General features: G+C 39.0%; 4 protein-coding genes across 4 annotated transcripts; 2 read left to right on the top strand and 2 right to left on the bottom strand.

Moving 5' to 3' along the window:
* Positions 1-3,200: 3,200 nt before the first annotated feature.
* Cbr-czw-1 lies at positions 3,201-5,725 on the bottom strand (the record flags this gene model as incomplete). Its single annotated transcript, XM_002634319.1, has 5 exons — positions 3,201-3,332; positions 3,382-4,192; positions 4,244-4,786; positions 4,831-5,387; positions 5,432-5,725. 5 exons carry the CDS (start codon positions 5,723-5,725, stop codon positions 3,201-3,203), a joined length of 2,337 nt encoding a protein of 778 aa, XP_002634365.1.
* A 574-nt stretch (positions 5,726-6,299) lies between these two features.
* CBG17718 lies at positions 6,300-10,040 on the top strand (the record flags this gene model as incomplete). The annotated part of the gene is given in 8 exon segments (XM_045235938.1): positions 6,300-6,639; positions 6,684-6,928; positions 6,974-7,091; positions 7,138-7,574; positions 7,627-8,628; positions 8,680-9,259; positions 9,309-9,841; positions 9,858-10,040. 8 exon segments carry the CDS (start codon positions 6,300-6,302, stop codon positions 10,038-10,040), a joined length of 3,438 nt encoding a protein of 1,145 aa, XP_045096263.1.
* Positions 10,041-10,292: 252 nt separating this feature from the next.
* Cbr-ceh-19 lies at positions 10,293-15,036 on the bottom strand (the record flags this gene model as incomplete). The annotated part of the gene is made up of 4 exons (XM_002634321.2): positions 10,293-10,485; positions 12,669-12,763; positions 12,820-12,923; positions 14,967-15,036. The coding sequence occupies 4 exons, from the start codon at positions 15,034-15,036 to the stop codon at positions 10,293-10,295; spliced, it is 462 nt and encodes a 153-aa protein (XP_002634367.2).
* A 670-nt stretch (positions 15,037-15,706) lies between these two features.
* Positions 15,707-20,308, top strand: Cbr-csr-1 (the record flags this gene model as incomplete). Its single annotated transcript, XM_002634322.1, has 15 exons — positions 15,707-16,103; positions 17,106-17,262; positions 17,307-17,463; positions 17,513-17,724; positions 17,773-17,924; positions 17,969-18,227; positions 18,274-18,400; positions 18,446-18,646; positions 18,690-19,011; positions 19,059-19,257; positions 19,302-19,401; positions 19,449-19,805; positions 19,851-20,039; positions 20,084-20,172; positions 20,215-20,308. 15 exons carry the CDS (start codon positions 15,707-15,709, stop codon positions 20,306-20,308), a joined length of 3,012 nt encoding a protein of 1,003 aa, XP_002634368.1.
* Between the last annotated feature and the right edge of the window lie 817 nt (positions 20,309-21,125).

Here is a 21,125-nt window from a genome sequence, read left to right as displayed (position 1 = left end):
AACACTGTTTTTTTGTACAAAAACTTGCTTAATTTAGCGAAATTGATGAATTGTGATTGTTTTTGAAATAAAATTCACCTGATTTTTCGATAAAATTTTTCAGAAAAATGGCCCGAAAATAGAAGGCGGTCTTGTAATTGAAGGGCCCCTCTAATAGAAGGGCAATCCAGAGGTACCTTGGGACAATTGAAGGGCCGGTCCTTCTAATTCAGGTTTTAAGGTAATAAAATAGCATTGCCTCTGTCTGTTGACATTTATCAGCACATACCAAATGAAAACCTGGAATTCAAGCAGTCGAGTATCGCCTTTCAATACCACAAACAAAATAGAATTCTCATATGACATTAATATCCAAAAGCGCCTTCTCATTTTGCCCCAAATCTACCGTAATCCCATTTGAATGGTCACTTGAATCGAGAAAAAAGACCGAAAAACGATGTTAGATTACTAGTTACCAGTCGGTTTGAGCCCCCTGTCGGGGGCTCAACCTCCTGGCTTCAGTTCACTGTATCTTACACTTGAATTTCTAATGTCTAGATTTTCCACTTTCCGAGTGCCCGAAACTTCCAAGTACTTCGATTTTTAAATTTTGGATGTTACTAATATGGGAATTTCTAGATACCGTGATTTCTCCAATAGAAGCCCACATCTATTTGATGCCTACCTCTGATAAAACAGGCGTACTTTTTTCAATGTTCTGATAATTTCTTTTAAAGGTGGGGAGACATGAAAAAATGGTGTTCTCGAAATTACTTTCAAATATGCCCCTCGAGGAGTAGAACTTGTGGGGGGCGAGGATTGAGGATGCGGCGCAGCTACCGACTGAGCCACGCGGGCAAAGAGGAAGATGCCGCCCGATTGCATACATAAGGGCGAGGACGACAGCTGTACGCAGAGTGACATTAAGCGTTGTACACCGTCGCGGTAGAATGCATACCGTGGCTCCAAAAATCCTCCGTAAAATCTCCTGTCCCCCACCTTTAAGTCTTGTCGCTTTTTTGAGAAAAAAGATATCCGATTTTCTGAATTTCCGAGTTTCTACACGACAGAATACATGTTTATTTAAAAGGGAATACAATTGTTTGATTTTCTAAAGTCTCGAATTTCTAACCTAAAATCCTTAATTGTCGAATTTCTGCATTTCCGAGTTTTTTTAAATACTCGGCTTTTCCGAATTCCTGAAATTTTGAACTACCCACATACATTATTATTTCTAAGCCTTTGGTTCTAGATCACAATGAAAATATAGAGAAAATTTTGCAATATTTTATAGAGAAAGCTAAAATTTGAGAACGTTCGAGGCACTTCTGGGATTTTTTGGAATATTCTTGAACTTTTTCGAATTTCCAGGACTATTCTACAATTTTCTAGAGCTTTAATGATGTTTTGGGTCTTTTGGAGTTTTTTGGAATGTTCCGGAGCTTTCTAGAATGTTCTCGAAACTTCTGGATTTTTCTAGCTCTTTTTGGAACTTTCCAGAATGTTCTGGAACTTTCCAAAATGTTCTAGAACTTTCCAGAATTTTCTAGAACTTTAAAGAATTTTCTAGCCCTTGCTGAAGTTTTCTATAATCTTCTGGAAGTTTCTAAAATGTTTTGGAGCTTTCTGGAATTTCTTGAATTTTCTGGAATTTTCTAGAATGTTTAGGAACTTTCTGGAATGCTCCAGAATGTTCTGAAATTTTCTAAAATGTTTAGGAACTTTTCAGAATTTTCTAGCCCTTTCTGGAATTTTCTAAAATCTTCTGGAAGTTTCGAGAATGTTTTGGAGTTTTCTGGAATTTCGTGAACTTTCGGGAACTTTCTAGAACTTTTCGGAATTTTTCAGAATGTTCTGGAATTTTCTAGCACGTTCTAGAATGTTCTGGAACTTTCTAGAATTTACTGGAACTTTCTGGAAAGTTTCTGGATTTTTCTAGAATGTTCTAGAACTTTCTGGAATGTTCTGGAACTTTCCAGATTGTGTTGGAATTTTCTAGAATGTTCTGGAATTTTCTGGAGTTTTCTGGAATGTTCTAAAATTTTTTCTAGAATGTTCAGGAACTTTCTAGAATTTTCTAGAATTTTCTAGAATGTTTTGGAACTTTGAATGTTCTGAATTTTTCTGGAACTTTCTAGAATTTTCCAGAATGTTCAGAAACTTCTAGAATGTCTTGGAATTTTCTAGAATGTTCTGGAATTTTCTGGAGTTTTCTGGAACTTTCGGGAATTTTCTAGAATGTTCTGGAACTTTCTTTAATTTTATGGAACTTTCTGGAATGTTCTAGAATTTTCCTCATAACTTAAGAACCTTGTATTCAAAAGAAAATTACTATGACCCATTTTCAGTAGTCCACAGGATTGAAATTCAAGTGATAGACGAAAAAAACGAAATTTTCAAAATTTTTAAGTTCTGAAAATTTTTGCTCAATTTCATGTAGGCAACACATAGATAGGCCAAAAACCGTTTTGCAAAATTTCATAAAGTTTTATTGAGTTTGAGCATAATTTTGAAAATTTTGATTCTCAACCCTGTAGGTTCCCTGTTAGCTAGAAGGCCCATAGACATGAAGCGCTCGGTAGTCCATGGCTACATACCACACACTATTATAGGAGTCCCATGCCCTTTGGAGTTATTCAAGTAAATGTCCGAGACGGACACACAGACACACACACAGAAAAGTTTACTTAGTAAGAAGTAGATTACTATTAGGGCCTGGAAGAAAACGGAAAAAGAAGGAGATGTGGATAAATGAGAAAAAGAAAAAAAGAAGGATCAAATGGAATGAACAAATAAGTAGAGTAGAACGTATTGTCGCCGGGAAAGGAAACGGGCGAAGTCACAGAAGAGTAGGAGGAGAAACGACGGGATTAAAAGTCACAACTGGTTCGGAATGGATGATGATGAAGCTCAGCTTCTTTCTCCTTTTCCTCTCCTCATGTGACACTATTCAGACGATCTTTCAAAGTGATTTCTCTAACTGTCTGTACTCTCCGACTGCGCGCGCCAAAAAAGTTTTTGAAAAGTTGGCCACATTCCAAGGACGCTAGAAGTAGGAGAGACAGATTCGTCATCTGGAATCCTTGTTTGTATAATTCAAGTTTATTCACAAAAAGCGGGAAGCGAAGAATATGAAACCGGTAAAACACACGATGTCGGTTAATAAAAATGACATAAGAAAAATCATTATGATAGTGAATTGAAAATAAGAATCCGGTTAACTACAAGCGAGCAATAAGGTCGGTGCGGTGTTGGGAGTCGGCGAACAGAGCTTTGATGAGGCCAACGACTTCTGATCGGCTGAGATGCTCGGCCATTGGACCCTTTGCGTTGAACCAACGGTGTTCGATGTCCTGAAAAATAGGAATATATGTTTTGCTAACCATGATCCGCTTGTTATACCTGCATTCGGTTTCCTAACACGAAAACTATCTCGTTCAGACGGAAATATTCTCGTGCGCAGAAATCAGTGACTTTCGATTGCTCTCGGTATGTGACAATGTTGGCAACAACTTCAAGCAGCCGTTTGAAGACATCTGCCATCACATTGGCATCATTCTCTCGGAAATCTGATGTTGTGACGACATGTCGAACAAGGGAATCCAGAAGGAATGATATTAGTGATCCAATGACTTTGCAGTACACCACTTCGGTTAGTGGTTCTCGAAGATTCTGAGCAATCAGGCGGATATGTAAGAGACAGGCAGCCAGACATTTAATCATTTTTGGTTCTTCTTTCGGCACTAAAAGGTCAGCCATCTCGACCATTTGATCAGGTGTTGCGAAGGTGCTCTTCGTTGTTTTGTAACTGGCTGGCAAGTGCTCAAAAATACTGTGATCCTCCAAATAGGCTGACATCTCTCGTCTGCATCTTGTCAATGTTTTCTCCATACAATCTGCAGCGACGTTCCGCAATCTGATAACGGAGTCAACAAGAAGAGGCTCAAGCAGTGTTTTTTGATTTTCACCGCTCGCTTCGAATGACATAGTCATAATACAGTGAGAAATATAATGGCAGTTATTGTAGAAAATGGCGGACATGTTCGGAATGGAACTGAACAGTTCAGCGTGCTTTCGTGGTGACTGAATTACGTAGAGACGAACGATGTTCTCAGCTGTAAGTGCCAATTTAGCTCGAGCTCCTTCATCTTCACAGGCGAATGCCGCTTTGACATTATCTCGTAGTAGATTCACAAAACTGATTGTTGATGCACTGGAAAAAACGTATATAAGAAAAGATCACTAACTAATAATCTGTGAATACCTTACAGTACACTTTTGGAAAGCGAAGAAAGATGGGAACTGCGACTCTTCGTTGTGACTCCAAAGGCGGGCAAGATCGTTTCCGTACTCCTTAGCATACAGTTCTGCATGTGTATGGGCCTTCGATAGCAGATCAATATCCTTCACAGCTGTATCATCGACTCCAACAGTTACCAATTTATCATATGTCTCATTGATCAGCTTATTGGCTTTCGAGACAATTGCAAAACAGCGGCGTGTTACAAAAATAGTGTCAGTGTCGAGTGAGAAAAGCAACTTTGCGTCTGGGGAGAAGAAACCAAGAGTTTTCATATTCTCAACGAAGTCTTCGCCGAACTGCAATAAGCGAAGGAACATTTCTTGGTCTTCCTCGGCAGTTTCAGTGACTGGAGCAGCAATTGCGACTACATCCTTGAGGATCATTTCGTTTAGTTGTGGTTGAATTGCATGGCCGATCATTGCCACAAAGGATTTGCCACAAGCATCGAGAAGTTCGTGAGACTTAAGTACATCTGACAGTTTCGAAAAGAACACGTCCATGGACCTAAAATACGAATTTAAAACGATTCAAAACATATTTTTACTTACTGAAGAACTTTCTCGACATCCATCGGTTTATCTTTCTTTCCACGTGGCTTCTGATTGATCAAAAATCTTGTTTGAGCAGGAGTCGGGTTGTCGACGAAGAAAACATCGACACCATCCCGACTCGACACGATTGCTTCGCAGAAGACATTGAGGATTACAGTCTTCCATGCATCCAACCGTTCCGGTAGCTGACCGATCATATTCATTGCTGTCAGTGTCTCATTCATGTTCTTCTGTTCTTCTGGTGTTGAAAGATTCAATACCGTGACCGATACATTCGATTTGTCACCGCCTTGTTTCTTGGACACCTTTGGAACGCTCATAGCGCGGTCATAATCGGCAGATAGTTGATAGCGGCAGTTATAACTGAGCACTGAATATTCAGCTGCAAAATGCTTCAACGGAATGCTCATATCAAATCCTTCGCATTGAATTCCTTCGAGAAGCAGATTCGTTTCGTTGAGATAATCTTTGCAAGCGAGAATGGCATTTCCCCATTCGATTCGGTTTGTGGTCTTGCTTCGCATGATAATCAGCTGTTCCTCCACTTTTTTCATCTGAAACATTTAAAATTGTGTCACGATTGGACATGTAAAGTTACTGATTGCAAAAATTCCACGAGATTTTCGCATGACCTAGCTTGTGTCTTGATTTCAGCAAGCATTTCCGGACTATCTTTCTCGGTTTGCTCAATTAAATTTGAAAGCTCACGAGAAGACATTTCAGCGGTGTCTTCCAAATTTTCGAGACGATCGAAAATCAGCTTCGCGGTATTGTTGATATTGAGTGCGACCTTCAAATTGCCATATTTATCCACAATGTCGGCCGAAATCGAAGTGAGACCATCCTTTAGCTTTTTCTCCAGATCTCTATAGGAGCCTTCGGACGACGGCATCATTCAAGGTTGTAACCTGAAAATATAGCAATTTATTTATGCTTCCCGCGCAAACTCTGAATTGTAGAAAACAACGATGCTACGCCGCGCTTTGCTTAGTAAGTATTAGATCATGATACACCAGACGTTAGAATTGCGACAAAGTAATAGAAAATGTCTCGATTCATGCAACAAATCAATGAAAGAAGTGAACATTTTCAATCAATTCGAAAAAAATATTTAGAAGAAGTCTATGACAACTAAAAGGGAAATTAACAATAGCAGGTACTGACAAGAGCGGAAGTTATGTTTAAAGTTTTGATGATCTCAGATATTTGTGGGTCTCCAAATGTAACGAGCAGAGAAAAATCCGGAATTTGAAACAGAAATCGTTCCACGCGCTAAAACTGTAAAAGATACGGTATGTGTTGGTGTTTGCGTAGAAACGAGTTTGCGGACATGAGACATAACAGGAATTTGATAGACGCCGACATGCAGAGCTTTCTGAATTTTCCCAGATAAAAAATGTTCAAAACTTCGAAATTTTCCGACTTTTTAAACATCTCGAATTTCTTGTAATCTAATGTTTTAGGTTATGGATCCTCCACCATTTAACTTCAACTCAGCTGGTACCTTGGGTAAAACTCAACCAGTTGCTCCACCAGGTAGTTTTTCCCGAAATAAAAAAATTGTCATCAGTGTCTATTCAGCTCCAAGTGCTTTCGGAGCAGCCGTTCCAAAAGTAGCGTTTGGTGCTGGTTCACTCTTTGGCAAGCCTTCACTTCACGCACAAGCTGCCGCGAAGCAAGATGCTCCTCCCGAGCCGAAACCCTCTGTCAGTTTAGCTTCAAGCAGCTCCCTTGCCAGTCGTCTTACAATGGTGGGAAAAAACAAGCCACCAGTTTTAAAAGCAAAAAGAGATTCATCTGATGACAGTGAGTGAGAAACCAATAGTAGTAAAGTGAAAAGAATGTTACAGAAGTTCCGAATTTACAAGAAGGAGCGTTTGCGATTCCTTCTCGTTTGAAGGAGGGAGGAAAATCGACGATAGGCCCATTCACTTTTAGAAAGCGAGGTGCAACTGGCGAAGCTCAGAAGAGACTTGTTGAACCAAAACCAATTCGACCTTCTCAGCGAGTCGGATTTCAATTTGGACAACCCAATAACGAAGTGAAAAGTCTTTTTGGAAAGCCAAAGCCGGTTGTCGAAGAAGGACACAACGAGGTATTTTTTCTGACGTTGATTAAAATGATCTGATGAAATATTCAGACTGATCATGCTGTGAAGATGGAGGGACCATCTGGACTGTTCTCTGGCTCCTTTGGTTCTACTTCAAAAGGATTCGGAGGATTATCTAACGAAAAAACCTCATCATTCAAACCAATAGGCAGGTTTACACAAAAACTGACCTGTTGTTCAGTATTCAATTTCAGCCGATCGAACGTGGAAACCATCATCAAGATTATCGCCAGCTCCAGAGTCCCGACCACAACTCAAAACGGGATCAGAGGAAGCGAAACTTATTCAAAAACTAGCTGGATTGAGAGGTCAAAAGTGCCCGGAAGACTACGATAAATACATTCTACTGGACGAGCGGGACAAGATTCTGTGTCAATTGAGAGAGGTGAACAGTCCGTTGATTCAACGACTGGAGCGATGCGAAGAAATGTGTACAGAGAAAGAACGGTATCAGAGGATAGTGCAGAAAGGAGTTTCACCATTCGAATGCGATGAAGAAACCGGTGATGTATCTCATGAAATGATGGTGAAACAGTATGCGAGATCAGCTGCAGACCAAGAGAGACCATTACCACATGAGTTACGGTCAGAGAAGATAATGAATCATGCAATGTGCTATCTCCTTCATAATGTAAGATTCTAGAAAAAACCGTATCCATTTTTAATGAAACTCCCCTTTTGAGGTCCTTGATGAGTTCCCAGAGTTTGCTGAGCAACGTGCTGCTTGGTACAATTTCCTATGGAATCGAACACGTGCTCTTCGGAAGGAAGTTACCCAATTGTCTCTTTCTGATTCGTTGGCTCTGAATTTGGTGGAAAGATGTACACGTCTTCATATCCTTTTTGGTTACGTCCTCTGTGATCTCGAAACGGAATATTTCGATGCAGCAATGAACAACGAGACCCTGGGAAAATGTCTACAAACTCTTCGACATTTTTATGAAGATTTCGAGAAGAGAGGAATACCATGTGTGAATGAAGCCGAATTTCGTTCCTATGATGTTATGCTCCATATGAATGATACCAATATTCTATCGCAAGTCCTCTCTTATCGCAGTGAAGTTCGTCAATCGAAATCCGTTCGTCTGGCTCTCCAATTAGCATCAGCTTTTCGTGACAAGAACTACTGTAGATTTTTCCGAGTTCTTCAGACGGATGCATCATATCTTCAATGCTGCGTAGCACACAAACTTTTCAATATCACTAGAAGTAATGCTGTATCAATCATGACCAATTCCTACGGACGGAACACATTCCCACTGGAAAAACTTCAACGAATACTGGCTTTTGATAAAGTTGAAGATCTTACAAGCATGCTTCATACTTATGGTTTGAGGACAGAAGGAACGGATTATGTGATGCTTTCCAAAGATGATCTTACTCTTAATGAAACAATCCCTCTCACAACATACGACTGGATCGACAGAAAGAGTACTGGAAAGTTCAGTTCTGCAGTGTATGGACCAGATCTATTCCAATTCATCGCTTCCCGCTGTGACGTTTCAAATTCTTTCAATCATCATCAGGAGTATACCCATGATAGGGTATTGGAAGCCGTCCTTAACGAATCTGATGTTCCAATCACTATCAATGATGCGTCTTCCTCGTTTGCTGTTTCATCTGGATCGCTTCAGGCGCAAGCAACGATGGAACAAAGGCAGAAAGCTGAAGCTGAGAGGTTGAAGGTGAGATCTTCTGGAAATCGTCGATCTTAATATTAAACAAGCGGTTTTCAGAGAGTAAGAGTGGCTGAGCGTGAAAAGTTGATAGAAAAGCTAACGTCTGGAGTAGTGGACCAGGTGGTTTACGGCATCGTCGACGAAGAAGTCCGAAAGGCGAAGATAGTTCGAAAGCAGATGGTTGCTATGGAAAACGCTCGACAACGAAAAGCTGAAGCAGAACGGATACGATTGGAACAAGAGGAAATAAGAATGAACAAAGAGAAAGAAATAGCAAGAAATCTAGCGATGAAAGTCGAAAAAGAAGTAGCCGAAAAACAACTGAAAAAGATCGCCGAAGAGGAATTAAAGCGGGAGAAACACGACCGAGAACGGAGACTGGCTCGAAGTATCACTGAAAAATTCTGGAAGGAAGTGCTCAAAAGTATCGACGGTCGGGTGAAGTCAATCTGCGAAGATATGGTCAATGAGAAAGAAGCTATTCTGGAAAGATTGGGTGTATTCCGTGATCGTATGTCAAAACAGTGGCTACTGCAATTCTGGAATCGCTGGAGGGATTGGGTTCAAATTAAGAAAGAGGCCAAGCTTCGAAAGTTAGACATGATTAGAAGATGTGTCCCCCGATGGGAATCAGAAGGTTCAGAATGTTTTCTTTTTCTCCATTCTTTATCGTTCTTTTTTCACAGAAATTGCAAAAAATCTCAACGAGAAATACGGTAGCAGCAGTCAAAACACCTCCCCCGTTTGCCCGATGCTCAATCGATCGTCCAATCACATCAAGCTGAAGATATTCAAGGTTAAGCGGCAGAATCGAATGGTTCGAGACGCGTTTACAAAATGGAGATCTTCTGCCCGGCAAATAAAGCATAAAAGGATGTCGGCCCAAGAGAAACAGAGACGAGAAGAAGAGTTTTATCGGCGTTTCGAGAAAAGTACGAAAATCGAAACGAGGTACAAGTTTAACGCTCCAGACGACTGGATGATGTCGGAAAGGAAGAGTCACGAAAGCGTTCTGAAGGATAAACAACCATCGTATAGTTGTGTGACCAATAGTTCGTTCCAATGTCCGGACACTTCCCTTTATGTGGCTCGACGATATTTGGAAGACTGGGAGCCATCAACAGAACTTCCAGAAGACGTGAAAGACAAGCTGAAGAGGAAAAGAGAATCGTTCGAGAACGTTTGTGAAGAACATCTGTCGAAGAAGAAACGAGACGAAGCGCAGTTTTGTGAAGGTTTACTTTTCTTGGAGCTTCATATTTCTAATTGTGATATTTATAGAAGTTAAAAAAGAGGATCTATATCTCAAAAAAGTGACCGGCGAAGCAGATGCACTTCTCGATGAAACTCTCCGGTATACAGCGGAGTTGGATCGAATGATGGCGGATATCAAATCGAGACGTGTCGACGAATTGTAACCATATCCAGCGGGTTTATCCATAATTCAAAACCGATGATAACTATACCTACTTCTGTATCATATTTACCTTTTTGTTTTTTAATCAGTTTTCTCCGAGTTTCATAAAAACACCGTATTCTTGTTTCGACAAAGTTGTATTCTGTGTATTGCATCAAAATTTCCAGACACAAATTTCCCCCTGAATTTATACAATCATAGTAACCATATGGATAAAATTTATTGAAAAAAGCTTTGAAAAAAGTTGAGATTCTTATTCATGATTATCAATGACCGATGAGGATTCTTCTTGTCTGGAAACACTGGTGTTGAGAGAAGAGATTAGTGACGTGGCAAGCGAAGTGTTTGGTTGGGAGAGAAGAGCTGGGAATGGGACGACAGGAGTCGAAGGGACTTCTTTGCACATTTGACGGATTGAAGACGTCAATTGCTTCTTCCATTTAGTTCTGGAATTTCTGATTATAGAATATTTGTTCTAATTTCGGTTGACACATTTTCTCTTTTTTTTCTCCTAAAATTTCAGAAATATATATTTTTACACCGATTCCTCTCGGTGTTCCCATGCTTTGTATCGTCGTAAAACGATATAAAACGATTCTTCACACTCTCCCCGCTTCTTCCCTTTCCGTGATATTTCGCAATACATGCTCTCCCACAGAACAATTCCGAACTGCAAATTAATTTTTGATCTACAGAAAAAAAAGTTTGGCGCGATCACAATTGCAGGTCTCAAACCATAATTTCAGAATTTTTTATCTGATTTTATTTCAAGATGATTCAAGTGATTCTTAAAAAATTAATTGAAAAAATCTATCTCCTCTTTCAGTTTTTGACATTTCTAAGAGTTATATAGCTCAAAAAAACCGCAATTATTTTCTCTACATTTTCTATGGATGAATTTTTAAGTTGTCTGATAAAACTTTTTTTATAACTCAAAAACCTCATGAAATTGTACAAAATAGCATTTTTGCGTTGTTTTTGAATTATAAAAAAGTTTTATCAGACGAATTAAAAATTCGTCCGTAGAAAATGTAGAGAAAATAATTGCGGTTTTTTTGAGCTATATAACTCCTAGAAATGTCAAAAACTGAAAGAGGAGATAGATTTTTTCTGTAAAAAACTTTCAAAAATGACCATTTTTGACATTTTTTCTTCCGGAAAACGACCATACATAAATTCATAACCACTAATTAATTTTTAAGAATCATTTGAATCATCTTGGAACTCCACAAAATCAGATAAAAAATTCTGAAATTATGGTTTTAGACCTGCAATTGTGATCGCGTCAAACTTTTTTTCTGTAGATCTGATTATAGAATATTTTCTGTAGAAATTAATTTGCAGTTCGGAATTGTTCTGTGGGAGAGCGTGCAATAGGAGAAAAAAACGAAAAGTTTCTTCTTCCACTATGTTCCCTGAATCAATAGGAATTCAAATTTGACAATGCCGCGAAAAAATTTCTATTTTTTTGGATTGGTAGGATATGGCTTATAAGATAAGATGGGATTAATTATTTTTTCTTGTTCTCTTCTTTTTCGCATTTTTTCTCACTATCTCTTCCTTAAGGAAATCTAGCCAGAGCATGTTTTTAGATGAAAAAATTCTCAAATCTTATGATTCTTTTTATTTAATTTCAAAATAAGAAAAATAATTCTGGATTTGAAAGGAAGTAATTAAAGTTTTTAAACAGTTTCAGAACCGTCTAGTTTTTTCAATCATAATCACCCCCATCGTCAATTATAATAACTCAAAAGATAATTTTTTGAATGGATTCCAAAAAAATTACGCATTAAAAAAATGTTAGACCTGAAAAGATTGTTTCTGTTTTTCCATAAATACTTTTTCCGGAAAATCAAAAACTCAACTGGAGAATGGCTAATAGATTTTTCCATACTTGAAAACGGGCCGATAACGGATCATTACATAATTTCGTTCAGAATCTATATTTTTTCTAAATAAAATCACATATGATTGATATTGACGAGTACTACAAATTGATACTATTTCGAAAAGTGTATCTTGTCTATGATCGAAGTTACAGACAAAACGGGGCTTTGCCAGGCTGGGGCAAGACAGTTCACAGTTTATAACTTCGTTCATAGACAAGATACAAATTTTCAAATAGTATCATTTTGTAGTACTCGTCAAGTTCTATCCTATCTAATTTGATTGGTCTGAAAATATTGATCCTGAAAGAAACTATGTCATGATCCGTTGTGAGCCCGTTATGGGCACGTTTTCAAGTATGGAAGAAATCTATCAGCCATTTTTCCGTTGATTTTTTGATTTTTCGAAAAAAAGTATTTGTAAACGGACGAAATAATCTTTTCAAGTCATAAATATTTTTTTAGATTTTTTAAAGATTTGGTCAAAAAATATTGATTTTAAAAAAACTTTTGGGCAGAGCCCAATTTTTTTAAATAACACATTTTTGTAATCTCAACAAATGGTTTCTTCTTCTTCTTACTCACTATTAACATTACTGTCACTTGTTATAACACAAATCATGACTCATCTTTGTGAGGTGAAGCCTGAGCAATGTTTCTACACATTGTGCCCATTAGACTCCTTTCCTCATATTTTTTTTCTTTCTCGACTCCTCTACTTCCTTCATGAAAAACGTCTTTACCTTCTATTCTGAAACCATGTCTTGATTTGAGTCTCGGTTAGATTCAAAGTTTGGGACAACTGAATTCTCTTGTTCACACTTAGATACTTATCGTTCTGGAAACTTTTTGAGATTAAAATTCCCTTTCTATAACATAAGAAGTTTTATTCACCTGAAACTCAGACTCCAATCTATCCAACTGTCTTGCAGAGTATGCTTGTCTTGGTTTCCGTTCGCTCACCGATTTTCGATTTCTTTTGTAGTCATGCTTCCGTGCTGAAATTATAGAATTTTCAATTTCTTTTTCTTTCTCTCTGGCCACCTTTTTTCTTTTTGAATTACTTTTCTCAAAAGATAATTGACAAGAGAGCTCTTTTTTGATTAATGTTGCTATCAACATGTCAATCAAACTTTAACTGATTATATGGAACTTATCAATCAAACTTCTAAACTTCAATTAGTTTCGTTTGCTCTTGGCTACCGTAGTACGCACCAGAAAACAATCCAGCTCAAAGAAACTTCAAAAAGAAACCGTATATCTATTTTGCATAGTCGCACGACATCTTCCAATGCAAATATCATATCAAATCGACTCTTTCCTTAATAGACTTTTTTGCCGACACCGAACACATTGATATGCATGAATATGCATGCGTTTTCGGTGTCTCATCGTTTACGACCTTTACTTGTGTACGGCTTTGAAAAAAAAATTTGGTGGAGAAATTCAAATTCAGTCGGTTTGAGTCCGTTGCGGTGTTCATTTCAGTTACAAGAGGAAACTCGCTCCATCACTTCAGTTTCAAAAAAAACACCTTCTTTTTTGAGAACCATTTATCTATTACCGTAAAACCACTGTCAAGTTTGAGTCAACATATCTCAGTTCCTGTTGAAGGTATCAAAAAAGGGTCACAAAATGTTTGTGATAATATGAGGAACAATTTATCAGTTGACATATTTTTGATATCTTTTACATGTATCTAGATAATGGAGCTCAAACTTGACGGTTTGAGTTGGCTTCTATTAAAAGAAATGCGATAATCGATTTCAATGGACTGTCAAAGTTCAATTCTATTTGATACTCATACATTTTTTTCGAAGACATTATAAATTTGAATTTCAATATGTACTTCTAAATGTTTTGCACTTTTCTCATGGTCAGAGAGTAGTTTTTCAATAAACTTTTAGAGTATACCAAATTAGGGAACTGGACCCAAAGAGACAAATTGAAATGCCCTATCTGAAAAAAAGGGCCAGATCAAAGACATTCGTCTTACTGTAGCCAACGAATGAAAAATCAAAGAAAAGAAATTAGAACACTAAGTTTCAGAATTTGTGAACAAAGTCAATGATGTTTGAGACTTTGGATTACCGTTTATCGTATACCGTTTTCCGCATTTTCTCTAAAAGAAGCCCAATCAGACAATCAATTTTAAGCGCAATTGTCTAAATTCCTGCGAAAGATATCAAGAATTTGTCAACTGATAAAATATTGGTGTTATTATGATTAACATTTTATCAGTTGCCAGATTTTTTATATCTTTCACAGGAACCGAGATAAATTGGCTCAAAATTGAAAGTTAGGGTGCGATTCTATCAGATCAAATAAGATAATAGTTTTCACTCAAATTTGAAAAGATACCAAGCTAGTGAACCAGTACCAAAGAGACAATGAAAACTCAAAGAACCCAGCATATATTAGCCGAACATTTTTGAATGCAGATACCGTATTCCCTTTAATAGAAACCCACCCAAATCATCAACTTTTAGCTTAATTATCTCGATTCCTGTGAAAGATATTAAAAATATGTCAACTGATATTATTTATTTATAATTTTATCACAAACATTTTATTAGTTGATAGATTTTCAATATCTTCCACAGGAATCAAGATATTTGAGCTAAAAGTTGCCTGTTTGGGTGAACTTGACTTCGATCTATTAAGAAAACTATCAGATCTTTGATACTCTGTTTTCCTAATAACTGGATTGATTCCTACTGTAGGTGAATCAAGCCTTTCTCACTATTGAATACAGTAACCCAATAGATTTGAACACGCTTGTTTTTCAACACTATTTAAAACTACAGTACTTTCGTAGATTTAAAGCGCCAAATATTCAACTACAACTCTGAGATCCAAGGAGGTCACAATTTGGATAAAGGCGCGCGCGCATTTTCCACGTCATTCCAGCTCATAATCTATTTTCCACGTTTCATGCGCACGCATCACTGGGAGTGTAGCTACGTTCCCATCACTTGTTTATCGTTCGTTTCCCGAATGGGCCGCTCATACCTTTTTCAAGTTTTCTATTTTTCGCTTACCAGAGACTCCAAGTAGCATTTGCAGCTCGATTAGTGTTGGAGTACGTAGATCGTTAGCGATCGCATACATAGCCAATTGGCTGCTTGCCAAGTTAGACCATCCGTCAATTAAACCTTTTTCCTCATCCTCATCTTCTTCTCTTTCCTTATCTCTTTCTTCTTCTTCTACGTCCTCTTCATAAGCTTCTTCGTGTTGATTGGGCTTAGTTTCCAGTAAACTTTCAATGTTAAAAGCCATTTGGAGACAAATAACAGTAGTATTCGGAAGAGGGAAATCAGTATTCTAATGACTTGTCGTTTTGGGAGAGGAGGAGAAGTGAGTGAGAGAGTGACTCTCTGCTTTGATTTATATTAGGACCCCGTGGGAAAGTTATGCGACAGGTGAGCACTACGTCTCCTCGAGACTCTATGCTCTCTCTACACTTGTAATCATTCTATGACAAACACTGAAATTTGAGTATTGAGGGAGAAGGTAATTGAGATTATTAATGGAATTGAAATTAGATTCTTTTTGAGAAAATCTGTAAAGTCGTTGTATATTAAGGTTCGCTCTTCTATTTTTTGGAGCGAGAATAACAATACTTGTTTTTGTGGCTACAGTACCCCGAAAAGTAATTAAGGTGAAAAGTGAGCATTGAAAATAATATAGCATTTTTTCCACGACTTGTTATCGTTTATCGTGAGATATCGTGTCATAGTCTGAAGCAGTTTTTCTGGAAATCGAGAATTTTCAGCACAGAATGCAGTCGGAGAATCGCGGACGTGGAGGTGGAGGAAGAGGACGGGGACGTGGTGATCGAGAGTCGGGCCGTGGTGCTGGTCGTGGGTCGTATCGGGATGGAGGGTCTGAACGAGGACCTCCTTCGAGTTCCCGTGACGAAAGGGAGTCCAATAATAGAGGAAGAGGTGGATACCGTGGTGGCTCCGACCGGGGAACCTCCAGTAGAGAGGGAAACGAATCTCGAGGAGGTTACCGTGGAAGAGGAGGTCCTCGTAATGGTCAGAACAGTTCGTACAGAGGAAGAGGAGGCGATGGTCACCGTGGTGGGCGAAGCAACAACGACGACAATCATGCCAGACCGGTAGAAGCTGTCGGTCGATGCAACGGATTGCTCCCGGATGATAAAGAGAACAAAGGTGAGAACTTACACAGAAGTTGCTTTTCAGCTATCGACAACTCTTTCTGCATAATTTATGATTTTTGTAAATTTTCGGAGACCGTACGAATCGGGGAGACACCCAAAAGCGGGAGACACAAAAGCGGGAGACACGAAAGCGGGAGACACGAAAGCGGGAGACGAAATTGCTTACCGTACCACCGTTAATTCCCAAACCGAGAGTAATCAAACGGCCGAAAATGATGTTCAGGAGCATAAAAAAGGTCTCAAAATTTTTTAAAACATATTTTCATTTATCTCGGGTATTTTATTCACAAATTTACTGAAAAATAGTTTATTTTTTTTACAACGGAACGGTGGATTACGGTAAGCAATTGCGTACTTTCTCCCCTTTCGTGTCTCCCGCTTTTGGGTGTCTCCCGGATTCGTACGGTCTCAATTTTCGAATGCTCCAGTCAGTTTTTTTTCTGCGGAAACGGTAGAGTTAGTGGTGTAATTACGCACTAGAAGCAAGTTTCAAAATAGTCATCAACTGACCCTCATTTTCGAAAGCTGTTCAAACTATTATAATGATTATGATGCATCACAAAGCTTTACTTCATCTTTAAAAACGATGGTGCGCGCTCTTTGTTAGGTTACGGTGTGCAAGAACTCTGCAATTGTGCGTCATGGTGAACACACACTTTTCTAGAACAAATTTGTTTTCGAAATTCATTGTCCTAAATTTTTGAAGGAAAATCTCGAGTTTTTGTTTGATTTTCTTGAGATATCTTATGGGGTTATTCACCAAAATGTAAAAAATGCAGAGAAATGCGAAAAATTCCGCGAAAACTCGGAGAATGAACGAATCTGGCTGAAACTCAGGAGAAAATAGGAGAAATTTTTAGGGAACAAATTCACAAAAGTTTGCGATTGGTTCGTTCTTTTTCGCGAAAGGGTTTTTCGCGAAATTTTTAGCATTTTTCACATTTTGGTGAATAATCCCATTGTATGAAACAAAAATCAGTTAACATTCATTTAGGAAACTCTTCAAACATGAACCAAAACAACCCGAGGCTTGCAATCAACATCTTCGGACTCGAGCTGTCGGATCGCACCGTCTTTCGTCATGTCGTTCAAATGAAACTACTCGATCATAAAACCAAGAAGGATTACATCCTCACCACCATGAGTGCCAGGTATGGAAATATGTCACTGCATCAGCAAAAACTTAATTTTTCAGAGGTCGTGGAAATCGTGCGTCCAAGCAGAAGGATAATTTCATTCTTCTTCGAAAACTTCTGGACAAGTGGGCCGGTAGAAAGGGAGGTAAAAAGACGGATGTCCTTTTTGCGTACGATGGCGCTCAGTCCTTGTTCACCTTGGAAGGAATTAGTGAGGTACGAACTTTGGAACTAGGCTTAGTTATCACTATGTTCGCCATTTCAGTTGATGGTTATCAAGAAAGAGGACGCTCTTGAAATTCCTGAAATCTCGGAGTTTCTGAAAGATTCCATCAAATTTCTTAACGGAGATTTGGAGATTACCTGTGAGCCTGATCTTGAAAAGCCGTCATTCAATCAGACTGAAGTTAATGAGTGGAGTGACCCAAGATTCTACGCTTACCTGGATATCGTCACTTCACAGAGTGCCATTAGAAGGTTTGTCAAAATCTAGATTACTAACTTGTATTCTTCAATTTTTTTCAGCGGGAAATATCTGTCCCAATCCAAAGGACTGTATGTGAACACTGGTCACATGGAAGAGCTCCGTGTGAAGTGGGCGGTAGCCGCGAAAGGAATACACAAAGGATGCAGAATCGTAGGAACCGGACATCCACTGCCAATCTTGGAACTTGATCGTATAAGACGTTTGAAGAGACTTGTTTAGATTTCTTTTTTTCAGCACAATCAACACAATATTATGCCGCGATCCCACTTAGCCAAATGATTCAATATGCCTTTCCCAGAGACTTTGTTCCAAACCGCATGATCAATCCCAACATGAGGCTTCAAAGAGCCGTGAAATTGCTCTTGAAAGATCTCAAGTGCAATCCGTTCTACGAGGATTTAGCCGATTGGGCGACCAACACCATCACCGTTTCCGATGTCGACTACAATGCACCGAAAGATCCGGAATACAGACAAAAGTATCCAAATCTTAGGTAACTACCCGATAAAGTGTTACAGATTTAGAGGAAAGAATTTCAGATTCCCAAATTTCCCAGCTGCTCAATGCGGCAATGGCCCTCATAGACGTTTGATGCCACTCGAGTATCTGAAAGTTCTCCCATTCCAATCTGTTGACCGCCGAGTCCTTGAAGAGTTTGAGCTCACTGTAAGAACCCGTTTTTGAACAAAAATTCCATATGAGTTATTTCAGCCGCGCGCTAATGCTCCAAATGAACGCTGGACAACCCTTCAACATCACTATGAAGAATTTGGTTTCAACGATCAAGTGATGCAAGAATTCGGAGTTCAAATTTGCAACGACCCGTTCCAAAACATCAGCGAGATTGACGGTGAAAGAGTTCTCGCTCCGAAAATCACCTATGCTGACCCGGTTCATGTCGATGACGAAAAGGTACATTTGGTTATTTGGTGATTCTTAATGTTGGACATTACAGCGCGATTGGAAGGCTCAGGACAAAAAGTTCGAAACACCAGCAACAATCCATCATCTGGTGTTCGTCTTGGTAGCAGGTTATTCTCGAAACTTCGATGCTGAAATCAAAGCCACAGAGTTCGTCGCTCGTGCTTTTATGCAAAGATGCAACGACAAGGGAATGCGCATCGATAACTATGAATTGAGAAGTTTTGAAGGAGAACGAAACAGCGAAAACTTCCTAACATCAGTTTTCAAGAATCTAGTCACTCACAATAGATATCGGGACCCGTCTTTTATTCCTTTCGTTCTTTTTGTCTCGGATGACGTCCCGAATATTCATGGTAACTATTCAACAACAAGAAAACAATTTACATGAAAATGGTTACAGAGTGTCTGAAGTTCGAGGAGCGGATGAGCGATATTCCCACTCAACATATCCTTCTGAAGAATATTAGGAAGATTCGTGATAACATCGAGAAGAAGTCGCAAGGCGGTAGAAGAGCCTACGATTTGACTCTCGACAACATTGTGATGAAAGCCAACGTCAAATGTGGAGGATTGAACTACACAGCCGACATTCCCAGAGAGTTGGTATTATAACTAGAAGCATGCTCCAATTTGAAAATTTCAGCATTGGATCTTGGCGAGAGGTGTCGACATTTGTCATGGGCATGGACGTAGCTCACCCGGACAAAATGGCAACGCGAGAAGGAAGTCCTTCTACCGTGGGCGTGAGTTTCAACTAGGTCATTTTTCAATATAAAATTCAAATTTTTAGTTGTCTTGCAACTCAGCTGAAAGTCCATATTCCTTCGTTGGAGACTTCCTATATACTGATCCAAGGCGTGAAGCTATCCAGGATGAGATTCTCAGGAAGTTCACAGATCAAAATGTTCGTAACTTTGCTGAGCGTCGCGGATTCCCCAAAAGAATTATCATTTTCCGCGACGGAGTCTCATTCGGAGAAGAAACTGAAGCCTTGCGGGAAGTTAAAATCATCGAAGAAACATGTATCGCAGCTGCTAAATCAATGGGACATCGTGATTACGCTCCTAAAGTATTGGCGATCGTTGTAAAGAAACGCCACCACACTCGCTTTTACGCGAAAGGAGGTCATCATGGAAACATGCCAACTGTATGTTAACTCTTTGAGTGTAGCCTTATCACTAAAAATTTACAGAACCCGTTGCCGGATACATCTGTAGGCGGAGAGATTGCTGAATATGGAAAGCGACAAATTTTCATCCAAGCTTTCCGTCCAGTACAAGGTACTGCCAAAGTTCCTTCTTTCTTGATCATCCGTGATGACGAGGAAGTGACAGATGACCACATTACGAAAATGGTTTGTGCCGTATGCAGCCTCCACCAAGTTAGTTTCTTACGCTTGTTCTTCACCTCAAATTGACATCCCAGCTCGTCAATAGCCCTACTTCCATTCCAACACCAGTATATGTCGCTCATGAAATGGCCAAAAGAGGAACTGGCTTGTTCAAAGCCTACAGGTATTGAAATTTCATCCAACATACTCTCAGTTTTAATTTCAGATTCAAAAACGGAGAACTTCGTGACTGGGCCACACTCTCTGATCAACTTTCCTACAGCACACTTGATCGTCTATCCAAAGTCCGCGTTGTTTAAGCCAGGCTTGTACAAACTTCTTGCTTTTTGCTCAATTCCTCTAGGTGTAGAATAACCTATAAGTTAACTGCGTTAAGCTTTAAAGCTGTTTTTCTATTCTCGCAATATTTTTAACTGTCAAATTTCTTTCCCCACTATTTTTTCTCTTTCCCCTCCCCCTCCCTCTTCCCCACATCTCCGTCGTCGAGAAGCCCCGCCCTTTTTCGTTTGTTTTTGATGTAGAGAAGCATATCTAGTATTCCTCTCCAACACTAGAAAGTCTACTCTTTATATTAAAAATTATTCATTGTTTCTGATAACATGCTGAACAATCGATCTCTTTCCGCTTGTTCATGGGAAGAGCTCTTCTCCTATGAAAACGTGGAGAGAATATCATACCTTTACCTTGTTCCTCTGGTTAATATTATTTAATTATATGAATGTCGTGTTTTTAACTGTTGCATGTTTTATGGATGCTTGATTTTCGTAAGATATGAGTTGTGGAGCAGAACCATAGCGAAACGTCAGAAATCGTTTCAATCAAGCAACAAACAACAGCTCCTCGAAATTTTTTTTCGGGGAACCCAAAAAAGGTCCAAAATTTTTTATTGCGATGGGTGGATGAAACCACCAGCTATTTTAGCGCTTGTTTTTTTATCTATTCGCTGCTGCATCGACTAATTCGGAATAAAATGAAAAGTTGCGGAAGCCGTCTAGACCAAACATCCCAGAGATTCGTTAGTGGTCGTCTTCATAAAATTAGTAATCGAATGTTTTGAAGACTCCATTGAAGAGAACCTTTTACTCGAGAGTTGACTTTTTCATTTTGACATAACGG

The sequence above is a fragment of the Caenorhabditis briggsae genome, assembly GCF_000004555.2.
Source record: "Caenorhabditis briggsae complete genome, chrIV, whole genome shotgun sequence".
NCBI classification, from domain to species: Eukaryota; Metazoa; Nematoda; class Chromadorea; order Rhabditida; family Rhabditidae; genus Caenorhabditis; species Caenorhabditis briggsae.
This window is presented reverse-complemented; position numbering and strand designations above follow the sequence as displayed.